The sequence below is a fragment of the Rhinoraja longicauda genome, chromosome 6, assembly GCF_053455715.1.
Source record: "Rhinoraja longicauda isolate Sanriku21f chromosome 6, sRhiLon1.1, whole genome shotgun sequence".
Classification (NCBI taxonomy): Eukaryota; Metazoa; Chordata; class Chondrichthyes; order Rajiformes; family Arhynchobatidae; genus Rhinoraja; species Rhinoraja longicauda.
The window spans coordinates 71,032,354-71,056,493 of NC_135958.1; the positions used below are offsets into that span (position 1 = coordinate 71,032,354).

General features: G+C 43.2%; 1 protein-coding gene across 1 annotated transcript in view; it reads right to left on the bottom strand.

Annotated features, from left to right (window-relative positions):
* sirt7 (sirtuin 7) overlaps positions 1-4,881 on the bottom strand; it is a 36,388-nt gene extending 31,507 nt beyond the window's left edge. Inside the window, exon 1 of the mRNA XM_078401319.1 lies at positions 4,716-4,881. Coding sequence (XP_078257445.1) covers positions 4,716-4,805 — 90 coding nt within the window. The 5' untranslated portion in view covers positions 4,806-4,881. The remainder of the gene's footprint in view (positions 1-4,715) is intronic.
* Positions 4,882-24,140: the final 19,259 nt, after the last annotated feature.

A 24,140-nucleotide genomic window follows, 5' to 3' on the forward strand; every position in this document is an offset into this window, starting at 1 on the left:
TAATATTAGGATAAAGAATGCCATTAATGCCTCATTAAAGGACAACATGATACTTATTCATGGGCTTTAATCATGTTTTGAGGGACTAAAAAAAAAAGTTTTCCAGTGCAAACATTTTATAATTAAAGCATAGATGCATAATATTTTCCCCCGGGCACTTACCATGATTCTCTCCATTCTAATTAGAAATATGCTCCATTGAACTTAATGGTTAAGGGATGCACACCCATCAAGTGGGGAAAAGAGTTAATAAGCACGTGTAAAATGTTAAGAAATGCAATTTACCCATTTAGAATCATAGATTCACCGGTCTGTACAGTACAGAAACGGGCACTCCGACCCAATAAGCCAAGCAAGCCGAGCTAAGCCCACTTACCTGTGCCTGGCCGGGCCCATAAACCTCATAATATTTCCTATCCATGTAACTGTCCAAATGTCATATATGCCACACTTGTACCTGCCTCCACCACTTCCTCTGGCATTTTGTTCCACAAACACTCCGAGATGGATTCTTAGAACAGCTTGTACTGGAGCCTACCAGGGAGAAGGCAATTCTGGATTTAGTGTTGTGTAATGAACCTGATCTGATAAGGGGACTCAAGGTAAAAGAGCCATTAGGAGGCAGTGATCACAATATGATAAGTTTTACTCTACAAATTGAGAGGGAAAAGGGAAAATCGGAAGTGTCAGTATTACAGTTTAGCAAAGGGGATTACAGAAGCATGAAGCAGGAGCTGGCCAGATTTGACTGGAAGGAGGCCCTAGCAGGGAAGACGGTGGAACAGCAATGGCAGGTATTCCTGGGAACAATGCAGAAGTTGCAGCATCAATTTATCCCAAAGAGGAGGAAAGATTCTAAGGGGAGTAAGAGGCACCCGTGGCTGACAAGGGCAGTCAAGGACAGCATAAAAATAAAAGAGAAGAAGTATATCATAGCAAAGAATAATGGGAAGCCAGAGGAGTGGGACTCTTTTAAAGAGCAACAGAAGTAAACTAAAAAGGCAATACGGGGAGAAAAGATGATGTACGAGGGTATGCTAGCCAATAATATAAAGGAGGATAGTAAAAGTTTTTTTAGGTATGTGAAGAGGAAAAAAATAGTCAAGGCAAATGTGGGTCCCTTGAAGTCAGAAGCAGGGGAATTTATTATGGGGAACAAGGAAATGGCAGACGAGATGAACCGGTACTTTGGATCTGTCTTCACTAAGGAAGATACAAATAATCTCCCAGATGTTCTAGTGGCCAGAGATCCTAGGGTGACGGAGGAACTGAAGGAGATTCACATTAGGCAGGAAATTGTGTTTTCGTAGACTGATGGGACTGAAGACTGATAAATCCCCAGGGCCTGATGGTCTGCATCCCAGGATACTTAAGGAGGTGGCTCTAGAAATTGCGGACACATTGGTGATCATTTTCCAATGTTCCATAGATTCAGGATCAGTTCCTGTGGATTGGAGGGTAGCTAATGTTACCCACTTTTTAAGAAAGGAGGGAGAGAGAAAACAGGAAATTATAGACCAGTTAGTCTGACATCAGTGGTGGGGAAGATGCTGGAGTCAATTATAAAAGACGAAATTGCGGAGCATTTGGATAGCAGTAACAGGATTGTTCCGAGTCAGCATGGATTTACGAAGGGGAAATCATGCTTGACTAATCTTCTGGATGTAACTAAGAAAATTGACAGGGGAGAGCCGGTGGATGTGGTGTACCGAGACTTTCAGAAACCCTTCGACAAGGTCCCACATGGGAGATTAGTGGGCAAAATTAGAGCACATGTTATTGGAGGTAGGGTACTAACATGGATAGAAAATTGGTTGACAGACAGAAAGCAAAGAGTGGGGATAAATGGGTCCCTTTCAGAATGGCAGGCAGTGACTAGTGGGGTACCGCAAGGCTCAGTGCTGGGACCGCAGCTATTTACAATATACATTAATGACTTGGATGAAGGGATTAAAAGTGCCATTAGCAAATTTGCAGATGATACAAAGCTGGGTGGTAGTGTGAGCTGTGAGGAAGATGCTATGAGGTTGCAGGGTGACTTGGACAGGTTGTGTGAGTGGGCAGATGCATGGCAGATGCAGTTTAATGTGGATAAGTGTGAGGTTATCCACTTTGGTAGTAAGAATAAGAAGCAGATTATTATCTGAATGGTGTCAAGTTAGGAAAAGGGGACGTACAACGAGATCTGGGTGTCCTAGTGCATCAGTCACTGAAAGGAAGCATGCAGGTACAGCAGGCAGTGAAGAAAGCCAATGGAATGTTGGCCTTCATAACAAGAGGAGTTGAGTATAGGAGCAAAGAGGTCCTTCTGCAGTTGTATAGGGCCCTAGTGAGACCGTACCTGGAGTACTGTGTGCAGTTTTGGTCTCCAAATTTGCACGCAGCGTAGGTTTACTAGGTTAATTCCCGGAATGGCGGGACTGTCATATGTTGAAAGACTGGAGCGGCTAGGCTTGTATAGCGGAGGCCAATTCTCTGAATGTATTCAAGAGAGAGCTAGATAGAGCTCTTAAGGATAGCGGAGTCAGGGGGGTATGGGGAGAAGGCCGGAACGGGGTGCTGATTGAGAATGATCAGCCATGATCACATTGAGTGGTGGTGCTGGCTCGAAGGGCCGAATGGCCTACTCCTACGCCTATTGTCTAACAACAGCGAGAGAGAATAGAGCTGGCATGTGACTTTCCTTTGCAGTGAATAGTGAAATCTTCGCAAGTATTTCAAATTTAAGTATGTTCAAGAAAGTTTCCTCTGGTAATATATAGAGGGCCCTATTAGGGAGAGAATAAAGCCTGACCTACTCTTCTAAAATGGGACAGGATAAGCGACTGAGGTATCAGTGGGAGAGTACTTTGGGAGCAGTGATCATATAGTTTTATTAGTATTAAAATAGTTACGGAAAAGGACAGAACTGGTTCACATTAATGTTCTAAATTGGAGGATTATGATGGCATTAAACAGGAACTGACAATTGGAGCAGGAAAAGGAAGGTCTGACAAGTGGAAGACTTTTAAAAGTGAATTAGCAAGAGTTCTGGTGTCACTGTTAGAGTAAAGGGTAAGGCTGGCGGGAGTGGGGAACTGTGGATGATGAGATTTTGAAGCTCTGGTCAGAGAAATAGGAGAAGGCATAGGCAAGGTACAGACAGCTGGCATTGTGAATCCCTGGAAGAGTGTTGAGCATGCAGGAGTACAGTTATGAAACTCAGGACAAAAAGGGGGCATAACATAGCTTTGTCAGAATAGATAGATTTTTTAAGTATAATACTATATAATAAGTATAAAAAAGGATGAGGGAAAGAATAGGATTCCTTAGTGACCACAATAGAAAGGCAAAGTCCTCAATGAATGTTTCTCCTTTTGTTATGGCGGCTTTTATTTTGGAGAACAACATGAAGGCCAAGGAGCTCTGAAAAGTTAATGGGGTTGTGTTGGGGATAGTCAGCATTATATTAGGATATCTCAAAGGTGTGAAGATAGACAGATCTCCAGGGCCTGATCAGGTATATCCAAGAACACAGTGGGTAGTTAGAGAAAAAAATTGTAGGAGCCCTAGCTGAGATATATATGCGTCGTCTTTAGCCATCGGGTGAGGTGCTGGAACGCAGAAGAGTGGCCAATATTGTGCCTTTATTTCTGAAAATCCTGGGTACGAGAGAGCAGTGGGCATGTTACTGGAGAGAAATCTGAGGGATAAGATAGTATGCATTTGGAAAGACGGGTTGATTTGAGATAGCCAGCAGAGCTTTATGCAATGGAGTTCACTAATTTGATGACATGACAATAAAGGTCAATGAGGGCAGGGTAGTAGACATTGGTCATACATACTTAGCAAGACCTTTGACAAGGTTCCACCTGGCAGGCTGCTCTGGAAGGTTAGGTCACATGGGATCCAAGGCAAGGTAGCTAATTGGCTATATAATTGGCTTAATGGTAGGAAACATGATGGTGATAGTGGAATACCATTTTTCAGACTAGAGGTCCATGACAAATGGTGTGCCTTGGGTTGGTGCTTGGGCTGTTTGTCATCCACATCAAAGGTTCGGACGAGAATGGACAAAGCATGGTTAGCAAACTTTGTAGATGACACCAAAATAAGTGATGTCATAGACGGCAAAGGAAGTTACGAAGAATTGAGTGAGTGGTCCAAGGAAGAGTAAATGGAGTTTAATTCGGAAAAGTGCAAGATGGTGCATTTTGGAGAGTTAAACCACAGTCATTAGGACTATCACAGTGACCATCACAGTCATTAGGACTATCACAACCCTGTGGAGTGTTGTAGAACAGAGAGAAATGGTAAATTATAAATTGCCCTGGAATATGCTTTATGTTTGTGCTCCACTGAAAAATATGGTTCTCACTCCCCTTCCTCCCCCTTTCCTTCCCTCCCCTCTTCCTTCTCCTCCCTCCCCTCTTCCTTCTCCTCCCTCTTTCCTTCTCCTCCCTCCCTTTCTTCTCCTCCCTCCCTCTTTCCTTTCCTTCCTCCCTCTTCCTTTCCTCCCTCCCTCTTTCCTTCCCCTCTCCCTTTCCTTCCCCCTCTTCCTTTCCTCCCTCCCTCTTTCCTTCCCCTCCCCCTTTCCTTCCCCTCCCCCTTTCCTTCCCCTCCCCCTTTCCTCTCCTTCCCTCCCCTCCCCTCCCCTCCCCTCTTCCTTCTCCCCCTCTTTCCTTTCCTCCCCTCCCCTCACCGGACGCCGGCCACAGTAAACGGCGTAACCTGACCAGTTTGATCCTGGCCCGCTGCTCCTCGACAGCCCGCTTCTGTCGCCGCACCGCTGCTTTCCGCGCCTCCCTCTGCGACACCCCGGCCATCGCCGGCGGACGGGCGGCCGCGCCGTCGGGCCCTTTAAAGGCGGAGAGTGCGCGGCGGACGGAGAGGCCCGAGCGCGGAGCCGGGCGTCGGTGTAACTGCCGCCAACAGCGGCCACCCGCGGCCGGAGTCCGAACCTCCCCACCGCCTCCTGGAGGCCTTCGTCATTTTTTCAAAAATGAACTTTATTCGGAATATGTATACATATATTCAATTATTCAATATATATCTATAATTCATATATTCTAGGAATGAATGGTATTGACTACACTATTGAATAATTGAAGATAATGCAAAAAGAGTTTTTGCTATGTATATATAAAATAAACTTTATTCAGAAGGAAGGATCTGTAGATGCTGGTTTACAATGAAGATAGATTCAAATTGCTGGAGTAAGTCAGTGTATGTGTATAGAAAAACCTATATATAAACACACACACACACGTGTGTGTATATATATATATATATATACGTGTGTGTGTATCAGATGCACACACACGTATATACATGTGTGTATGTGTTTATATATAGGTTTTTCTATATATATATATATATGTGTTAGGGTTGCCAACTGTCCCGTATGAACCGGGACATCCCGTATATTGGGCTAATATTGGGCTAATATTGGGCTAAATTGGTTTGTCCTGTACGGGACCGCCCTTGTCCCGTATCAGGCCCGGACACTGCAGGCCTGGACGCTGCTGCAGGCCCCGGGGCTGCTGGAGGCCCGGGCGCCACCGAACGGAGATTGCGTAGCAGCCTGCATCCCGGCCCGGGCGGCCACCATTGGTGGAGCGGGAGCACGTGGCCGCTGGCTGGGTGAGGTCACGTGGGGCTCGGTGCGGTGACATCACCTTTTGACCCTTATTTGGGAATGAGAAAATTGGCAACCCTAATGTGTATGTGTAGGCAGGAACTGCAGATGCCAGTTTAAAATGAAGATAGACACAAAACCAGGCTCTGACAGACTGAAGAAGGGTCTCGACCCAAAACGTCACCCATTCCTTCTCTCCAGAGATGCTGCCTGTCCTGCTGAGTTACTCCAGCTTTTTGTGTCTATCTTCTACATACTTATACATTCTGAATAAAGTTCATATATGTATTTTATATATATTTAGGATCGGCAGATGCTGGTTTACAATGTAGACTCACAATGCTGGAGTAACTCCGTTTTTTAGATATATAAACAATACAATACAATACAATATATCTTTATTGTCATTGTACAGGGGTACAACGAGATTGGGAATGCGCCTCCCATACGATGCAATAAATTAATTAGCTAGTCAGTATTAATTTAAACAACCCAATGAAACAAATTGGAACAGTTTTAAAACAGAATAAAGTGCAAGTAGATCTGTGCCGTAGGTTACTCCTGCATTGTGAGTCTACAAAGACCACATACAGCACTATAAAGATGCCCTCTCCCGTGCCCACTCCACCTACTACTCTCAAATAATTCACTCTGGCTCCGGAAACCCAAAAACACTCTTCTCTACAATAAACAAACTCCTCAGCCCCCTGGACACCATCTCCCAATCATTCACAGTTGACAAATGCACCACTTTCCTTTCATTCTTCCAAAGCAAAATAGACAACATCTACAGCACCTTAACCACCAACGCACCTGCTCCCCCTCAAACCACCTGCCCCCCCTTATCCTGTCAGCCCCTGCCTCAGTTCTCCCCAATCTCCACCACCGACCTCTCTGACCTCTTCACAGGAATAAAAACTGCCACCTGCTCTCTGGACCCCATCCCCTCCAGCTTTGTCAAGGCCTGCCTTCCTGCTCTCTCTCCACTTATCACTGCAACAATAAACTCCTCCCTGTCCACTGGCATCGTCCCGCCATCCCTCAAAATCGCTGCTGTCACCCCCATTCTGAAAAAACCTGGTCTAAACCCTGACACCCCAAACAACTTCAGACCAATCTCCAACCTACCCTTTCTGTCCAAAGTTTTGGAACGTGCTGTAGCTTCCCAACTCAAATACCACCTCTCTACCAATAACCTGTATGAAACTTTCCAATCCGGATTCCGCTCAAACCACTGTACTGAAACTGCGCTCCTCAAAATCACAAACGACATTCTCCTCTCCTCCGACGCTGGCAACCTCAACATCCTCATCCTACTTGACCTCAGCGCCGCCTTTGACACCATAAATCACTCCATTCTCCTCACCCGACTTGAAACCTCCCTTAACATCACCGGCACAGCCCTATCCTGGTTCAAATCTTACCTCTCTGACAGACACCAGTTCATCTCCATTAACAACTGTAAATCCCCCACCGCTCCTCTCCCCCAAGGTGTCCCCCAAGGCTCAGTCCTTGGCCCCCTCCTCCTCATCCTCTACCTGTTCCCCCTTGGTCAATTAATCCGCCGTCATGGTCTCAACTTCCACTGCTTCGCCGATGATATCCAGCTCCTCATCTCCACCAAGTCAATCTCCCCCACCACACACTCTACACTGACAAACTGCATCACTGAAATAAAATCTTGGCTTCAATCAAACTTCCTCAAACTCAATTGCAACAAATCTGAAATCATCATCATTGGTCCAAAAACGCTCACCAAATCCACCTAAAACTTCATCCTCAACATTGATGGTCTCCCAGTATCCACCTCACCTCACATCCGGAATCTTGGAATCATCCTTGATCAAACCCTCTCCTTCGACAAACACATCAAACACATCACAAAGACAGCCTTCTTCCACCTCAAAAACATTGCCCGTCTCCGTCCATCCCTCTCCTCCACAGCTGCAAAAACCTTCATCCACGCCTTCATCACCTCCCGTCTGGACTACTGCAACAGCCTCCTCTATGGCGCACCCTCAAAAATCATCAATAAACTTCAATACATTCAAAACTCCGCTGCCCGTCTACTCACACACACCTCGATCCGTGACCATATCACCCCCGTCCTTTATAAACTCCACTGGCTCCCCATCCCCCAGAGAATCCAGTACAAAATCCTCCTCATAACATACAAAGCCCTCCATAACCTGGCCCCATCCTACCTGACCGACCTCCTCCACAGGCACACTCCCACCTGCACCCTCCGCTCTGCCACTGCCAATCTCCTATCCCCCCACATCCGGACCAAACTCAGATCCTGGGGGGACAGGGCTTTCTCCATCGCTGCTCCCACCCTATGGAACTCACTACCCCAAACCGTTAGAGACTCCTCCACACTCACCACATTCAAAACATCACTGAAGTCTCACCTGTTCAGTACTGCCTTCAACCACTGAAGGTCACCTCACCTTCTGTCTCCTTTCTCTGTTCATTTATTTATTTACTTATTTATCTATTTATTAATTTCCCTATGTTCTCAAAATATCTGTAAAGCGTCTTTGAGTATATGAAAAGCGCTATATAAATAAAATGCATTATTATTATTATTATTACATTGTAAACCAGCACCTGCCTATATATAAACTTGTAAACACATACACACACACATATATGTATATTCTGAATAACGTTCATATATGGATTTATATATATTTATACATTCTGAATCATTCTACTCCAATCAACTTTGCAAGTTCCTGAATAACGCCAGCAAAGTTAGAATTGCCCCAATTTAGAACTTTTTCTTGTTGACCCGTCCTGTCCTTATCTGTAACTATTTAAAAACTAAGAGAAATGAGGTTGCTAAAGGCTCACCCACGGACACTTCAGTCACTTGTCCGGCTGAGTCCACCACTATCTGCAATCTTTTGCATTCCTGTACATTGGAAATGCCATACCTTCTCAGAAAATAGAGTCATGGTATGGCTTCTTTGTGATCACATCCAAGATGTTAATCCCCAGGAATTTGAAGCTGTTAGCTCTTTCCACCGCCAACGTACCAATGACTCCCAACTTTACCCCGTGAGGGATATGGGCCAAATTCCCAAATGCAGGCAAGTAGGCCTAACTCGGTTAAGCAACTAGGTCAGCAAGGATGAGTTGGCCTGTTTCTGTGTTGCATTGCTTTATGATTCTATTTGCAATCGGAAGTGAGTTTTTGTAAATCTGGTTGCAGATATGTAACCATACGTAGCCAACGATAAGACAAAATTATTTAGCACACTAACTTTTCAAAATATTGCAGGCAAAATTAAAATACAATTTTACTTATCAAAAGTGTTTCACAACTCCTTGGGTTTTTGGAACAACGGAACAGGAGATGACAATCTTGATGTCCTATTTTGAATGTAATTTATTACATCCTGTGGTTTAACGTTTAATTATCACAAAAAAAGGTTTCTTCCGGAAGGTTGCAGCCAAAAACACAATTTCCAATAGAAAATGGTGAAGGGGATTCACAAAGCCTCCTTGAGACAATGTAACATCCTCTCTGAACTCACGGGCCCATGACCATTCAAAATGGAGCAAGGACTCAGCATCTCAAAGACAATAATGGGAGAATTCAGGTCAACGGTCAGCCTCATCTGTCGCAGTCAGAAGATTCTACGTCACTGTCAGGCACCTCACAGCCCGCTGATCTAGAATGGAAGGAAACAAAATGGAAGAAAGTCATCCCCACATCTAAGTAAGATTCAAAGTGCTGGAATAACTCAACGAGTCAGGCAGCATCTCTGGAGAACATGGATAGGTGACATTTTTGGTCAGGACCTTACCATCTAAGTAACTGCCTGAAGAGGAAAAGAAGAAGAAATATTAACACACCCATTATTCTCTTTACTTTCATGCTGGAATTTAAACCCCCCGATTTTTAAAGTCATAAATAATAGGAGCAGTATTAGGCCATTCGGCTCATCTAGTCTACTCCACCATTCAATCATGGCTGATCCATTTCTCCCTCCTCACCCCCATTATCCTGCCTTCTCCCCATAACCCCTGACACCTGTACTAATCAAGAATCTATCTTTGCTTTAAAAATATCCATCGATTTTTGTGTTTGGCTCACATTGGCCTACTGAGTTACTGCAGCACTTTGTGACTTTTTTTTGTAATCTAGCAGTTCCTTATATCTTCTCTTGCTTAATCATCAAATGGCTATGAGATTATTAAGTATATCTATTCATTTGATATTGTCATTAAATATGTAATAATTCCTGTATATCGGCAAGACCAAGCGCAGGCTCGGCGATCGTTTTGCTGAACACCTCCACAGTCTGCCTTAACCTACCTGATCTCCTGGTTACTCAACACTTTAACTCCCGTTCCCAATCTGACCTTTCTGTCCTGGACCTCCTCCATTGTCAGAGTGAGGCCCAGTGCAAATTGAAGGAACAGAACCTCATATTTTGCTCGGGTAGCTTACACTCCAGCGATATGAACATTGTATTCTCTAACTTCAAGTAGCCCTTGCTTTCCCTCTCTCTCTCCATCCCCTCCCCCTTCTCAGTTCTCCCACCAATCTTACTGTCTCCTAATACATTCTTTCTCTGTATGAAGGTTTCACAAAATGCTGGAGTAACTCAGCAGGTCAGGCAGCATCTCTGGAAAGAAGGAATGGGTGACATTTCGGGTCGAGACCATTCTTCAGACCTTCTTTCTCTGTCCCACTCACTCCCCTGACAACAGTCCAAAACATCACCCATTCCTTCTCTCCATAGATGCGGCCTGTCCTGCTAAGTTACTCCAGCATTTTGTGTGTACCTAAAGACCTCAGTTTCTCTGCATTTAAAATCTATTATATCATGTATTAAAATGGAATTGGAAATAAGTATTGTATATTTATATATCATACATGTGGTTCTTGGGATCCTGCCTAAAATATTTGTACCTCAATATCTGTAAAGGAGTAAAACAGGCACCTATTTTTGGAAGCTTTGAGAAAGTTGGTGCATGAGTAATGGGATAAATTGAATACAACACATATAGGAATGCAGTGTCATACAATTCACTCTACAGAATTTTCCTCTTGCAAACAATTTAAAACTAGGTTTTATTACACAATTTTGACCGTTAGGTCTTGTGCAATTTGTTGGACCAGATATTGCAATTAATACACTAATTACACTAATTAATACACTAAATAATCCACCGGGTGGCACAGTCATCGATGGTTGCCTCGCCAACGGTCTCTCTGTCTTTTTGTCTTTTTTGTTATTTTTAGTGTGTTTTAAAAAGTATGTGTTAATGTTCTCTGGTTTGTTTTATTTGGAGAGGGGGCCAGGGGAAACTTTTTTTCAATCTCTTACCTTGCCAGAGATGCATTTATTTTCCGGATCATATCTCCGGTCGCTCTGCGGCCTAACATCATGGAGCTGGTGGCCTTGCTCAAGACTGACTTGGAGCCCCACCACGGGGCTGTGGACTTACCCTCTGAGCCTGCAATCCCTTGCCTGGGCTCGACACTCCAACCTCCTCCTGCAGATTTCACCGTAGAGGAGCACGCAGTCTCGGGTAGAGACTGATGTCGGGAAGTTCCAAAGTCGCAAGAGGCTCGAACAGCCCCGACCCGGGGTCCAATCGCCCGGCGCGGGGGAGCTGAAATCCCCCTGATGCGGGAGCTTGATCGCCCTGATGCGGAGGATCCGACCGCCGGCTACAGGAGCCAAGATCGTCCCGTCAACGGAAGGCTCGAGGCCCCCGACCGTGGGAGAACAAAGAAGGGAAGAAGATTGAACTTTTTTTGCCTTCCATCACAGTGAGGAATGTGGAGGAGTCACTGTGGTGGATGTTCATGTTAAAAATGTATTTGTGTGTCTTGTTGCTCTTTCTTGGTATAACTGTATGGCAAATCAAATTCCTCGTATGTTGCAAAACATATTTGGCTAATAGAGTAGTTTTATGATTATGAAATGCATTAAAATTAGTTAGATTAGTTTATATTGCCACATACACCAGAGTGCAATGAAATTCCTTGTTCATTTGAAGCTAAGGGAGAAAACTGTAAACATACACAAATTATATACAACAATAAATACAATGGCAATTGGAAACAGCAGGTTGTGCGAGATGGTAGTGCATAAATCAAGCCATGCAAAAGAATATTAAAGTACAATAATAGAATAAGCAATGAGATAGAATTAAGAGTAAGAGTATATGGTAGCATCTCCAAGAAAATTATGTGAAAGAGGTGATTTGTTCAGGAGTTGGACAGCACTGGGGAAGAAGCTGTTCCTGAGAACTTTCAAGTTCCTGTATCTTATCCCAGAGAGTACAGAAGAGGGAAAGGCCAGCGCAGCAGGCATCCTTGACAATTCTTTCAGTTTTCCTGATGAAACACACCATGAAGATGTGCTGGATGGAAGGAAGTGACGAGCCAGTGATGGACTGGGCTGTGTTCATCACTCTCTGCAGCATCAGGCAATCGAGAGCACAGCAGTTGCCGTACCTGGCTGAGTTGCATTCCATCAGAATGCTTTCTATAGCACATCTGTCGAATCCTCCTGTATATGCTGAATCTTTTTAGATGCCTAAGAAAGTACGATGGTTCAATGGGTCAATGGTGCTTTATTGTCACGTGTGCACTGCACAGTGAAATTCTGTTTGCATAGAGCAGAAATGCACAAGTCGCCATATTTTGCCGCTATTTACAAATAGTCCAAAGTCCAGTCCACATGCTCGATGTACTGGAGTGGTTCCCAATCCAGGTAAGCACCAGGCTACTGCAAGGCCTCCTCTGTCGCCCACGACCGGCTCGGCCCACAAACCGATGTCCCTCTCCTCGCCGAATCACCTTTGTGTCCCGGGTTCTTGATCTCTTTGCTTGACATGGTCTGATCATTGTAGATTCAGCTGAGAACAGTGGTACCATCAGCAACCTAAAGATTGAGTGTGCATTGCACTTGACCATACAGTGCCGGGAGTAGAGCAAGGGAGCGAGCGCACAAGCCTGTGGAGCACCAGTGTTGAGGGTCATGACAAAGGAAATGTTATGACCAATTCTAACTGGTTGAGGTATGCTGGTCAAGTTACAGGTGCTAAAGGCCAAATTCCAGAAGTTTAGGGATGAGCTTATTCAGTATTATGGTGTTGAACGCTGATCTGCCGCCCGTGAATAGGAAATATAGTAGAGGAGCAAGATGAACCGTCGAAATCACCTATACTGGTGTAATACGCAAAGGAGCGTAACATCTGCCATTTTAGTAAGCAGAACCCCCTGTTCGATATGCCTCTCAGAGTGTAATCAGTGTTTTGGGGGAACAGTATGTGTGATGATACCAAAAAAATGCAGAATATATCCCATCTATCAATTCACAGATTTTTGTTATTTTTCTTAAAAAAAATGTTTCTGCAAGTTTCTGCCTACTAAAATGGCGCCATGACATACTACGGTTTTTAGGGTCGAGTGGTCTATCTTGCTCTGCTCTATTATCTGTGGTGAATAGCATCCTTACATAGTTATTCTTATTGTCAATGTGATCCAGGTTGAATATAGAGCAAGAGAGGTGTTCTCTCTTGACCTATTATGCAAATAGCAGGAAGTCTAGATTATCCGGGAGACTGCAGGAAATGTGGGCCATCGCCATTCTTTCAAAATACTTCGTTTGGGGTTGATGTTAGAGTTACTGGATCCCGTTATTTTTCTTGGAGATTGGAATGGTGGAAGTTTCTTTGAAGCAGATGGGGACAGAAGACTGTTGGAGTGAGAGATTGAGTGAAGATGGCAGTGAAGACTGTGATCGGTTGATTGATACGATTTCAGAACCATCCAGGGACTCCATCCTGGCCAGTCACTGCCTGAAAGTTTACGATCATGAAAGCAGACATGGCTTCTGTCAAGAATGAGCCAGGATTTGATGCCTGGTCAAAATAGGCATCAAAAGCATTCAGCGCTCCCGGTAGAGATTCATCATTGCCAGAGATTGCCACGAATTTTGGCTTGTAGCACTTGATGGCATTCAGAATCTGCCCCAGTTGCCCGGCTCCTGACTCATTGAATTGAGCCTCCAGCTTGTTTTAAAGAAATCCCTCTTGGAATCCCTGGTAGCCTCGTGGAGATCAAAGATGGCCATCTTGTATAGTGCAAGATCATCCCCTCTTGAAAGCAGATCTGGTCTCCAGCAGAGAGTGTATCTCCCTGTTCATCCAAGGTTCCTGGTTAGGGTAGGACCTAATTGTATTTGCTGGAACGCAGTAATCAATGCATTTCTTGATTAAACCAGTGATGATTGAGATATGCTCGTTCAGGCTGGATGAAGTGGTCTTGATCATGATCCAGCCAACTGACTCAAGACAGACCCGAAGTAGTCCCTTGGCAACCTCAGACCGATGGCGATTTACACTATGACGCCTTGTGTTTCAGTCTCCATCTCTAAGCCAGCAGGAATAGCATTGACAACCGATCAGCTTGGACAAAATGAGGATGAGAGATGGAGTGAAAGGCTTACTGTATGGTGGTGTAGTGTAGTTAGCACTCCGCAAGGGGCAGGAGACATGCTGATGGTATTTGGGGAGTACATTCTGGAGATTAGCTTGAATTAAGTCACCAGCGATGATGAAAAGTGCATCCAGGTTTGCTGTCTCAAGAGTGTTGACAAGCGAGTGTTATTTGTCCAGTGCCGTCTTGGCATTGGCCTGGGATGGTATAAAGACCACCAACAAGATGGTAGAGGAGCATTTCCTTGGTAGATAAAAAAGATGGCTTTTTATAAACAAGCATTCAAAATCAGGGGAGCAGGATTGAGCTAAGACCGTCACATCAGTATACTACGATGCATTGACTATTGCCTGAAGATTCTGTACGGTCCATACGATAAATCGAGATACCCTCCATTTCGATAACAGGGTCAGGTTAGTCGGAGTGAGTCATTTTTCAATGAAGCAAAGAACACAGCAGTCTCTGATCTTCTTTTGGGACAGCAGCCTTGCTCTAAGCTTGTGGAATTTAACATCAGAAAGTCTTCTATGTGCTATTTCCAGTTCGAAGCAAAGGAATGATTCCCAAATCAGATGCAGAAAGAATGAGGTTTATAGGCAATGCAGGCAGAGAAATACTGGGTACACAGTATTTTCTATTCTTGAAAGTAATGGATGGAAGGTAGCAGATCTTATTTACTGGCCAGTGCTCTCTATTAACTTTCCTTTTTACGATAAGTACTTAACTGAGGGATAAACCTTCATAAATTGTATTATATAGTTGTATCCATGCCTCATGTATCAAATGATCTATTTTGCTGGCAGTGTGATCTTGGAAGTACTTTTCTGTGCAATGCATGGTATTTAAAATAAGAGATGGTGTTGAAAAATATTTTTACTCTAGCTGGCCATTGTGACCTGGGGAAGATTCTAGTTCATGGGATAATTGTGAAGCAATCCACAACAATTTCAGGAAAGTTACAACCATTATAGGAGCATGAATTTAACAAATCTTACTACAACTAGGGTGGCACACTAGTGCAGGGGTAGAGTTGCTGCCTTACAATTCCAGAGACCGGGATTCGATCCTGACTATGGATGCTGCCTGTACAGAGTTTGTACATTCTCCCCATAACCGGGTTTTCTCCCACACTTCAAAGATGTGCAGGGTTGTAGGTTAATTGGTTTCCATAAATTGTAAATTGTCCCTAGTGTGTAGGATAGTGTTAGTGTACAGGGTGATCGCTGGTTGGTGCGGACTCGATGGACCGAAGGGCCTGTTTCCACACTATTTCTAAAGTCTAAAGTACAAATCTAAAGTAAAACTGCCAAAATTGTAACCTTTCTCCATGTGATTTCTGGTTTAGCTATTTTTTTAAATGTTGGGTTTTGGGGCTGGATTTATTGCCCATTTACAGTACAATCAAAGGGCAAAACAAACCTAATTCACTTTGTTTTTCTAATATTTTATGTCTTCATCAGAATGATCAGATTTGGAATGTGGGTGGGAATCAAAAAAAAAAAAATTATTATGGAAAGAAAGTGTAGAAACAAAGAACTGTAGGTACTGGTTTACAACAAAGATAAATACAAAGTGCTGGAGTAACTCAGTAGGTCAGGCAGCATCTCTGGTGAGAAAGGATGAATGACGTTTCGGGTTGGGACCCTTCTTCAGACTGAAAGTAGGGGATGGCTGAAAGTCAGGCTAAAAATTAAAGATCGGTAATTATTTTTAATAAGTTGCAAATATGTCAAAGCTTCCCTTTTCTTGGATTGACTGTTAGGCATGTGCTTTAATCTGAAGAGGGTCTCAACTGTCCATTTCCCTCCACAGATGCCTCCTGACCCGCTGAGTTCCTCCAGGAGTTTGTTTATTGCTTTACAGATTATGCTTTGTACTCTTCATTTAATTTGTTATGGTCTGTGGAACAGTGTGGCTTGTTGTAGTATGAATATAATTCTGTGAAAATCGTATTGTTGTTATCAATTTGCTGCAGAAACCACATGTGTTTATAAAAAGAAAAAAAACATTCTAAATACAGATATAATGACTAGCTTATTATTCACAATCCTTTTACTGTAATATTTTGTGAAGTGGATCAGTGGGTGTTTGCAGCTGGGTAGCACATTTGGCTGTGATAAATTCTCCCAGCTGAAAGATGAAGCATAATGATGGAAAATCAGGTGGACCAGATTAAAAGGGATATCAGTCTGGTTCTCCTAAGAAAATAATATAAAATGACAAGGAGTCAATTAGAACGTAATTTCCTCTTGCGAGCAGTTGGTGTATATATCATAGTATGATATACATTTATTTAACTGAACAATCTCATTTGATAGCACATTTGGAACTGGGATTCACTAGACTGCTTTTAAAATGTGCAATGTTTGCACTTAGATAGTAAGAGTGGTTTAAGTGTCTTCGGCTTGAATGTTTCCTTAACATGAATGACTACAAGGTGCCAGAAAGGTGTAAAGAAATATATATGAATGTGAACCAACTGAGGAGTTGGTGGTGGACTTTAAGAGGACACCAGTCCCCTGTTTTCATCAATGGTGTGGATGTGCAATTTACCATGGAGTACAAATACCTTGGAATGTACCTGGACAGTAAATTGGACTGGTCTACGAATGCTGAGGCCCTGTACAAGAAGGGACAGAGCCGGCTGTACTTTTTGAGAAGGCTCCACTCCTTCAACGTCTGCAGTAAGATGCTGCAAATGTTCTACCAATCGGTGGTAGCCAGTGCCATCTTCTTCGCTGCCGTGTGCTGGGGCAGCAGGGCGAAGGCTGCGGACGCCAATAGGATCAACAAACTAATCGGGAAGGCTGGCTCCATCCTGCGGGGTGGAGTTCGATTCATGGGAGATGATCTTGGAGGGGAGGATGCTCTTCAAACTTCACAGAGCATCTGTGGACAATACAGCTCACCCCCCCCCCCCCCTCCATGACACACTGGTCAACCTGAGGAATACCTTCAGCAACAGACTAGTTCCACCAAGATGCAGGACAGAACGCCACAGGCGATCCTTCTTCCCTGTGGCTATCAAACTTTACAATTCCTCACCCTTCTGCCATGGGGTGGACTGAGACTGACTCCCCTCCCTTCCCCAATCTTTGCATATCCCAATCCTTTCCACTCGTCACTTTAATTTCATGTTTCATGTATTTTGTGTTTTTATGACTGTTAGCAGATTAATTTCCCTCCTGGGATAAATAAAGTTCTATCGTACCATATTGATCAGGCACAACATGAGTGGTCAGAATTAGATTCAGGCCTGTCTTGAGTACATTTCAGAGTTGTACTGTAGCCTCTTTGGACAGGCAGTATGAGAACAAGCCTTTTCCTGTGAACTTCCGAATCATTTTTTATATAAACTAAAACTTAAGATTACATGGGCGGCATGGTGGCACAGCGGTAGCGTTGCTGCCTTACAGCGCTTGCAGTACCAGAATCCCGTGTTCGATCGCAACTATGGGTGCTGCCTGTACGGAGTTTGTACATTCTCCCCGTGACTGAATGGGTTTTGTCCGAGATCTTTGGTTTTCGGTACAGGTTTGTATTTTAATTGGCTTGGGTGTGTATACTTGGTATATGTATGTGTAAACTGTCCCTAGTGTGTGTAAGCTTGCGTTAATGTGCGTGGATCGCTGGTCGGTGCGGACTCGGTGGGCCGAAGGGCCTGTTTCCGCACTGTATCCCTAAACTAAAAAAAAATTAAAGGACACAACATGCTGAAGTAACTCATCGGGTTAGGCGGCATCTCTGGAGCACAAGGATAGGTGACGTTTCGGGTATGGAACCTTCTTCAGTCTGATTGTAAGGAAACTGAGAAGAAAACCGGAAGAGGGGAAGGGCAGGACAAAGCATGGCAGGTAACAGGTGAACATAGGCGAAGGGGTTTTGTGATAGGCAGATGGTTGGAACAAAGGCCAGAGATAAAAGGTTACATTGTAAGCAATGTATCATTTGTTTGTGTAGGGCTCTTGGTATTATATTGTTTCTTGTACTTAACTGCCAGGAAACAGAGGCTCTTTGAATTCTATGTGCTTTAATCTGCTAAAGTTCAACTTTTAGATAAGGGATCTGTTTCAGTTGGAAGAAGTGTCCTGACCCGAAACATCACCTATTCCTTTTCTCCAGAGTTAGACACAAAAAGCTGGAATAACTCAACGGGTCAGACAGCATCTCTGGAGAAAACTAATAGGTGATGTTTCGGGTCAAGACCCTTCTTGAGACCCGAAACATCATCTATTACTTTTCCCCAGAGATGCTGCCTGACCTGCTGAGTTACTCCAGCTTTTTGTGCCTATCTTCAGTGTAAACCAACATCTGCAGTTCCTTCCTACACATGTTCTCCAGAGATGCTGCCTGATCCGCTGAGTTACTCCAGCATTTTGTTTCTTTATAAACCAGCATCTGCAGTTCCTTGTGTATCTCATGTGCTATTCTGAAACTCTTTTCCGATCTGAAAATCAGGATTGAAATGACTCATTGAGCTTAAAATTAACAATAACAACTGTAGATCTCGAGTCCAAAGTTCAGTTTCACTTTCCAGGAATATGTTGGCAATTTAAGGATAGGAGGCAGGGGCAAACAGAAGATATCAGGAATTTTGGAGGGGCTCAAATATTTGTGCACATTATTACCATGACTTATAGTTATCACCAAGGGGTTCAAACAACTGCTGGTGCTGTCTCTGCACATGCCCTGACAGGAGGCAAAGGAAAAAGATAGCGTAATCTTGGGAAGTCATTAAAATTATGTTTTTTTTTAAACTAAGGAATGCATGTTAGCGGTTTGACCGGGTAATATGAAGGATTTTGTAAGGAATGTTAATTTCATATTGACGACCTGATTGTATTCTCTTATAAATTATTGATCTCTTGGGTGTTAACTATTAGCACTACAGGAAGAGGAAAAAGATTGCTTCCTGATAAGAGTAATAGGTTAGTTGCTGCGTTTAGGTAAACAATGATGATTCCTCGGCAGTGCAGAAGACCAATGACCTTTTCAATTATATCTAACGATTGCGACTTTAAATTACTTGATGGTAGACAGCACTGATTTTTTCTGAATATGCTAAAAAAACTTGAAATTGCAAAAGCCACTGCCAGATGAAAGAGTTATATGGAAGGTTACATTTTCTCTTGCTGTTTAGGACATAATATTTGCATTGCAAACCAAATCAAACGTAATAATAAATATTCAACAAAGAAGCATTGCTTAGAAATTGCATTTCACTCTCTTCTTATTCTAATCACGTGCTTTGTATAGCGTTAATGCACAGTTGGATTCCCTGCAGAGAAGCGAGGCAAAAGATTAACATGGGCCGATGGCCCGCTGATAGACACAAAAAGCTGGAGTAACTCAGCGGGTCAGACAGCATCTCTGGGGAAAAGGAATAGGTGAAGTTTCGGTCGAGACCTTTCTTCCGACTGAGAGTCAGGGGAAAGGGAAACGAGAGATATAGACGGTGATATAGAGAGATATAGAACAAGTGAATGAAAGATATGCAAAAAAGTAAAATGGTAAAGGACCTACCATACAATAGTAAAAGAAACAGGCCATTGTTAGCTGTGGGCTAGGTGAAAACAAGTTACAGACAATGAGACTCAACAAGACGACTGTTCTTGTGCTGTATTGTCCAACGGTCTATGTAAAAAGAATGCTGTGTGTTGCTCCCCTTATGTCTGGGAAGAGCATCAGATGTTGAAGGCTCTTGCCTATAAGCACCTCAGGGCAGCTGCATAAACACTTGCCAGGAGGTGAGTGATAACATGTGGGAGGTCTATCAAGTGCTGTTCACTGTGCATTGATCCCAACCCCTCTTAATCCCAACATTTTGCCCTTGTCGAGTCCCAGGGCATGAGTGGCCCCCTCCACTGCAAGTTGCAGGCTGATCAAGGAATTGCCATTCACATTCTGCATCTCTGACATGATTTGGACTAAAAGGCTGGGATAACCACTGTCACGGTTTCCTTTACCCTGATTAGTGAAAGCGGGCTGGCAGCTGTTGTGTGTGGGGCATTGATGCTTCATTGCAGACTCTTTCACTGCCATATCATGTTTAGTTTTAGTTTAGTTTAGAGATGCAACATGGAAACTGACCCTTCACCCCACTGAGTCCACACCAACCGTCGATCACCCGATCGACTGGTTCTATGTTATCCAACTTTCACCATGGCACAGTGGCATAGCAGTGGAGCCGCTACCTTACAGCGTCAGAGACCCGGGTTTGATCCTGAATGCAGGTGCTGTCAGTACGGAGTTTGCATATTCTCCCTGTGACTGCGTGGGTTTTTTCCATGTGCTCCGGTTTGCTCCCACAATCCAAAGATGTGCAGGTTTGTAGGTTAATTGGCTTTGATGTAATTGTAAGTTATCCATAGTGTGTAGGATAGTGTATGGGGTGATGGACTAAGTGGGCTGAAGGACCTGCTTCTGCGCTGTATCTCTAAAGTCACCAGATGTACATCTAAAAACAGGAAAAAGCCAGCCTTGCCATGTTAACTCACATTTAAATGTTCCCAGATACATTTACAAGCAAGTTATACACCAAAAATGTCCACAAATGATTGCAATTACTGGATTTTGTTTTACTCAATGCTGATCAGCATTTTGGATCGTAAGCTAAACATGTTACAATGTGATAGGAACAATAAATCCTTAAAATATTAGCTAAAAAGAAGGCTACTTGGTCCATCATGGTTTTATTTGGTCTGGCACCCGATAAAGACGACTTAAGCATTTATGGTGTATGGAACGAACTGGCGGTGGAGAAAGTTGAATGAATGAATGAATTAATTAATAAGTTTATTGGCCAAGTATGTGCATACACAAGGAATGTGCCTTGGTGCTCTGCTCACAAATGACAACACAAACATAGTTAACTATTAAGAAGATATTACCACAACATTTAAGAAACATTTGGACAGGTACATGGATAAAATAGGTTTAGAGGGGTATGGGCCAAACGCAGCCAGGTGGGACTAGTGTAGATGGGACATGTTGGTCGTTGTGAGCAGGTTGGGCCGAAGGGCCTGTTTCCATGCGATATGACTCTATGGTTTCCCTGTTGTTTATTGTTAGGGAAAATACTTGGGTTTTTAAGCATTTTCCCCAAAACTTTTAAGCATTTCTCCACTTTTACCTTCAATGTTGTACTTAAGCCGTGACTACTTGTGGTAATGTTTTCCATCAACAATTCTGAAACTAGTTGTCCTCTTCCCAACAGTTGTTATTCCTGTGTGAGATTCCAAAAGCCATTCACCCATATGTGACCTGACAGTGATATCTTGTTCCTAGCTGTCGGGAACTATGCCTGAGTGGCTTCAGCTGTTTCTTTCCTTTGATCATGCTGTCATTCTTGAGGGGGGGAAGGGAAGAGAAACGGGTGGACAGGGAAGAACTTGACTTTCCCTTGATTTCTCACTTCAGCAATTAGCACCGAATGAAATTGAGAAGTCGCTATGTCGGCTGGCATGCAACACAACAACCAAAACATTATATTTATGTGCTGCAATCTTGTGTGCAAAACACAAGTTAACACCCCTCCCTTTTGCATTGATGTAACTGGGATTTCATTTTGATCTTTGGGTTACTGCTAGACTTTCCCAATGGAAAGAGGCAACAAAACTTAACTGTGATAAGAAGGAACTGCAGATGCAGGTTTATACCAAAGATAGGCGCAAAGGGCTGCAGCATGTCTGGAGAAAATGGATAAGTGACGTTTTGGGTCGGGATTCTTCTTCAGGCATAAACATAACAGCGCAACAGAAAGAAACTGGAAAATAAAAATAAAATTGTTGTCAAACAAATTATACAGGGGACTATTACTCCTTTTTAATGTTGCATTTTATGTACAAATTGGTCTTATTAATAGCAATATTATTACGTTCGTTATCAAAAACATGAAAAGTGTTGATTTCAATAAATGTAACTGTACCATCTGATAATCATTTTTTTGAATTTGAGGGTCTCAAACACTTTCCTGCTATTTAACTGAGTTGTTCCGTATCTCATTTCGACTTTGGTCCGATGTCCCTGACCTAAAATCATCCACAGAAGAGGCAAATTGATGGACCTTCTTCCAGTTCTATTCTTGAACTGGCATCGGTTGGTTACCTGGAGGTGTGCACCATGTACAGGCCAGGTGGGTCATCCTTTTGACTGCCTGGTTCTTTTTGCCATCTTGTTTGCACACCAATAATCCTGGAGAAAAAGCAGGCAGTATTAGGTTTTTACAATGCGTGCGCAAAGCAAAAAATGGAGTACATTGTGGATATGGAGCGGCACGGTGGCGCAGCAGTAGAGTTGCTGCCTTACAGCGCCAGAAACCCGGGTTTGATCCTGACTAGGGATCCTGTCCGTGTGGAGTTTGTGCGTTCTCCCCATGACCTGCGAGGGTATACCCGGTTTTCTCCCACACTCCAAAGACTTACAGGTTTGTAGGTTAATTGGCTTGGTGTAAATGTAAATTCTCCCTGGTAGTCTGGCTGTATTTTTAATGTGGTGGAGGAAATTAATGTTTAAGGTGACTGATGGGGTGCCATAATGTGGGCGGCTTTCACCAAGATGATGTTGAGCCTCTTGAGCACTATTATTAACTATGGATTTTGTGCACATGGAGAAACAAAGAACTGCAATTGCTGGTTAATACCAAAAAGGGATACAAAGTGTCTAGCAGCATCCCTGGTGAAAAAGGATGGATGACATTTCAAGTCGGGTCCCTGCAGAAGGGTCCCGACCTAAAGTATCTCCCATCCTTTCTCCAAAGATGCTGCCTGACCCGCTAAATCTGTGTATATGTCACTCTTTTCTGTATGATTTTCAACTTATGAGTTGTCTTTCTCTTCCATTTTTTTTCCTTTAAATTTCCTGAGGTAAGTTCCAAGATACTGGAAGCTATTTCTTGATTTTTATACAAGGTTTTATCTCGATGATTATTGTTGCATCTTTCTTATTTGATTGTGGCTTTCTTTTGATATTAAGCTCTGGCCTGTAATTTATAAATGCGGCAGTTGCTGAAGTAGAAAAAAAAGAAAACTTAAATCAAACCTAAAAGTTTGATAATATGCTGACGGACACCACATGCTCCCTCTCCAGGGACACTTTCCATGCTGTAGGACTCAATGACACTCAGACCCTTGTGTATGGAGAAGGACAGGCAGCTGGAATGAACTATTCCATCGCCACCTCATTGTTGTCCCTTACCGGTAACAACCATAACTTTCCCATTTTGTTTAGTACTCTGTGTAAAAGTAATAAATTGGGATTCATAATCTGGATTTCAATCTTGTGCAGATTTAGAAAAATTCATTTAAGTTTCCATATTTACAAATACCCGCTCCTTTTAAAAATCTGTGGATAATTTTAATTAGTTTGATCTCATCTTTGGACATGAGTCTGTCAGAATGCTGAAGGACTTTTCATGTGAGAAAGAGTGGAATTTACTTTTCTATAGTTCCCTTTTCTTGATGGGGAACTGAGTTAAGTGGAGAATGGGGAAGTTGAGGTCGCTCTGCTTGGAGTCTAAACCGTTAATTTAATCTTTAATGAAGGCATTCAAAATCATGAGCATTGCTGGAGAGAAACAGGTTCTATAAAATTGTAGAGGTTAATGGCACGATTCTGCCCATCGCAAATATACTAACTAATAAAGCTATGCAGGGAAAACACACTTTTCAGCTGCAGGTCTGCAGAGTGGTGCAGCGGTCGAGTTGCTGCCTTACAGTGCTTGCAGCACCATAGACACAGGTTCGATCCCGACTACGCGCTCCCTGTGACCGTGTGGGTTTTCTCCGAGATCTTCGGTTTCCTCCCACACTCCAAAGACATACAGGTTTGTAGGTTAATTGACTTGCATTTGTATACTTGGTATAAATGTAAATTGTTCCTATTGTGTGTAAGCTTGTGTTTGTGTGCGGGGATCGCTTGTCGGCGCGGACTTGGTGGGCCGAAGGGCCTGCTTCCGCGCTGTATCTCTAATCTAATCTAGTCTGTATGTTGATGTGCTAATCAAAGTTATTTTTAATTGGGATTAGACTTTCTATCTCCATCACCCTTATG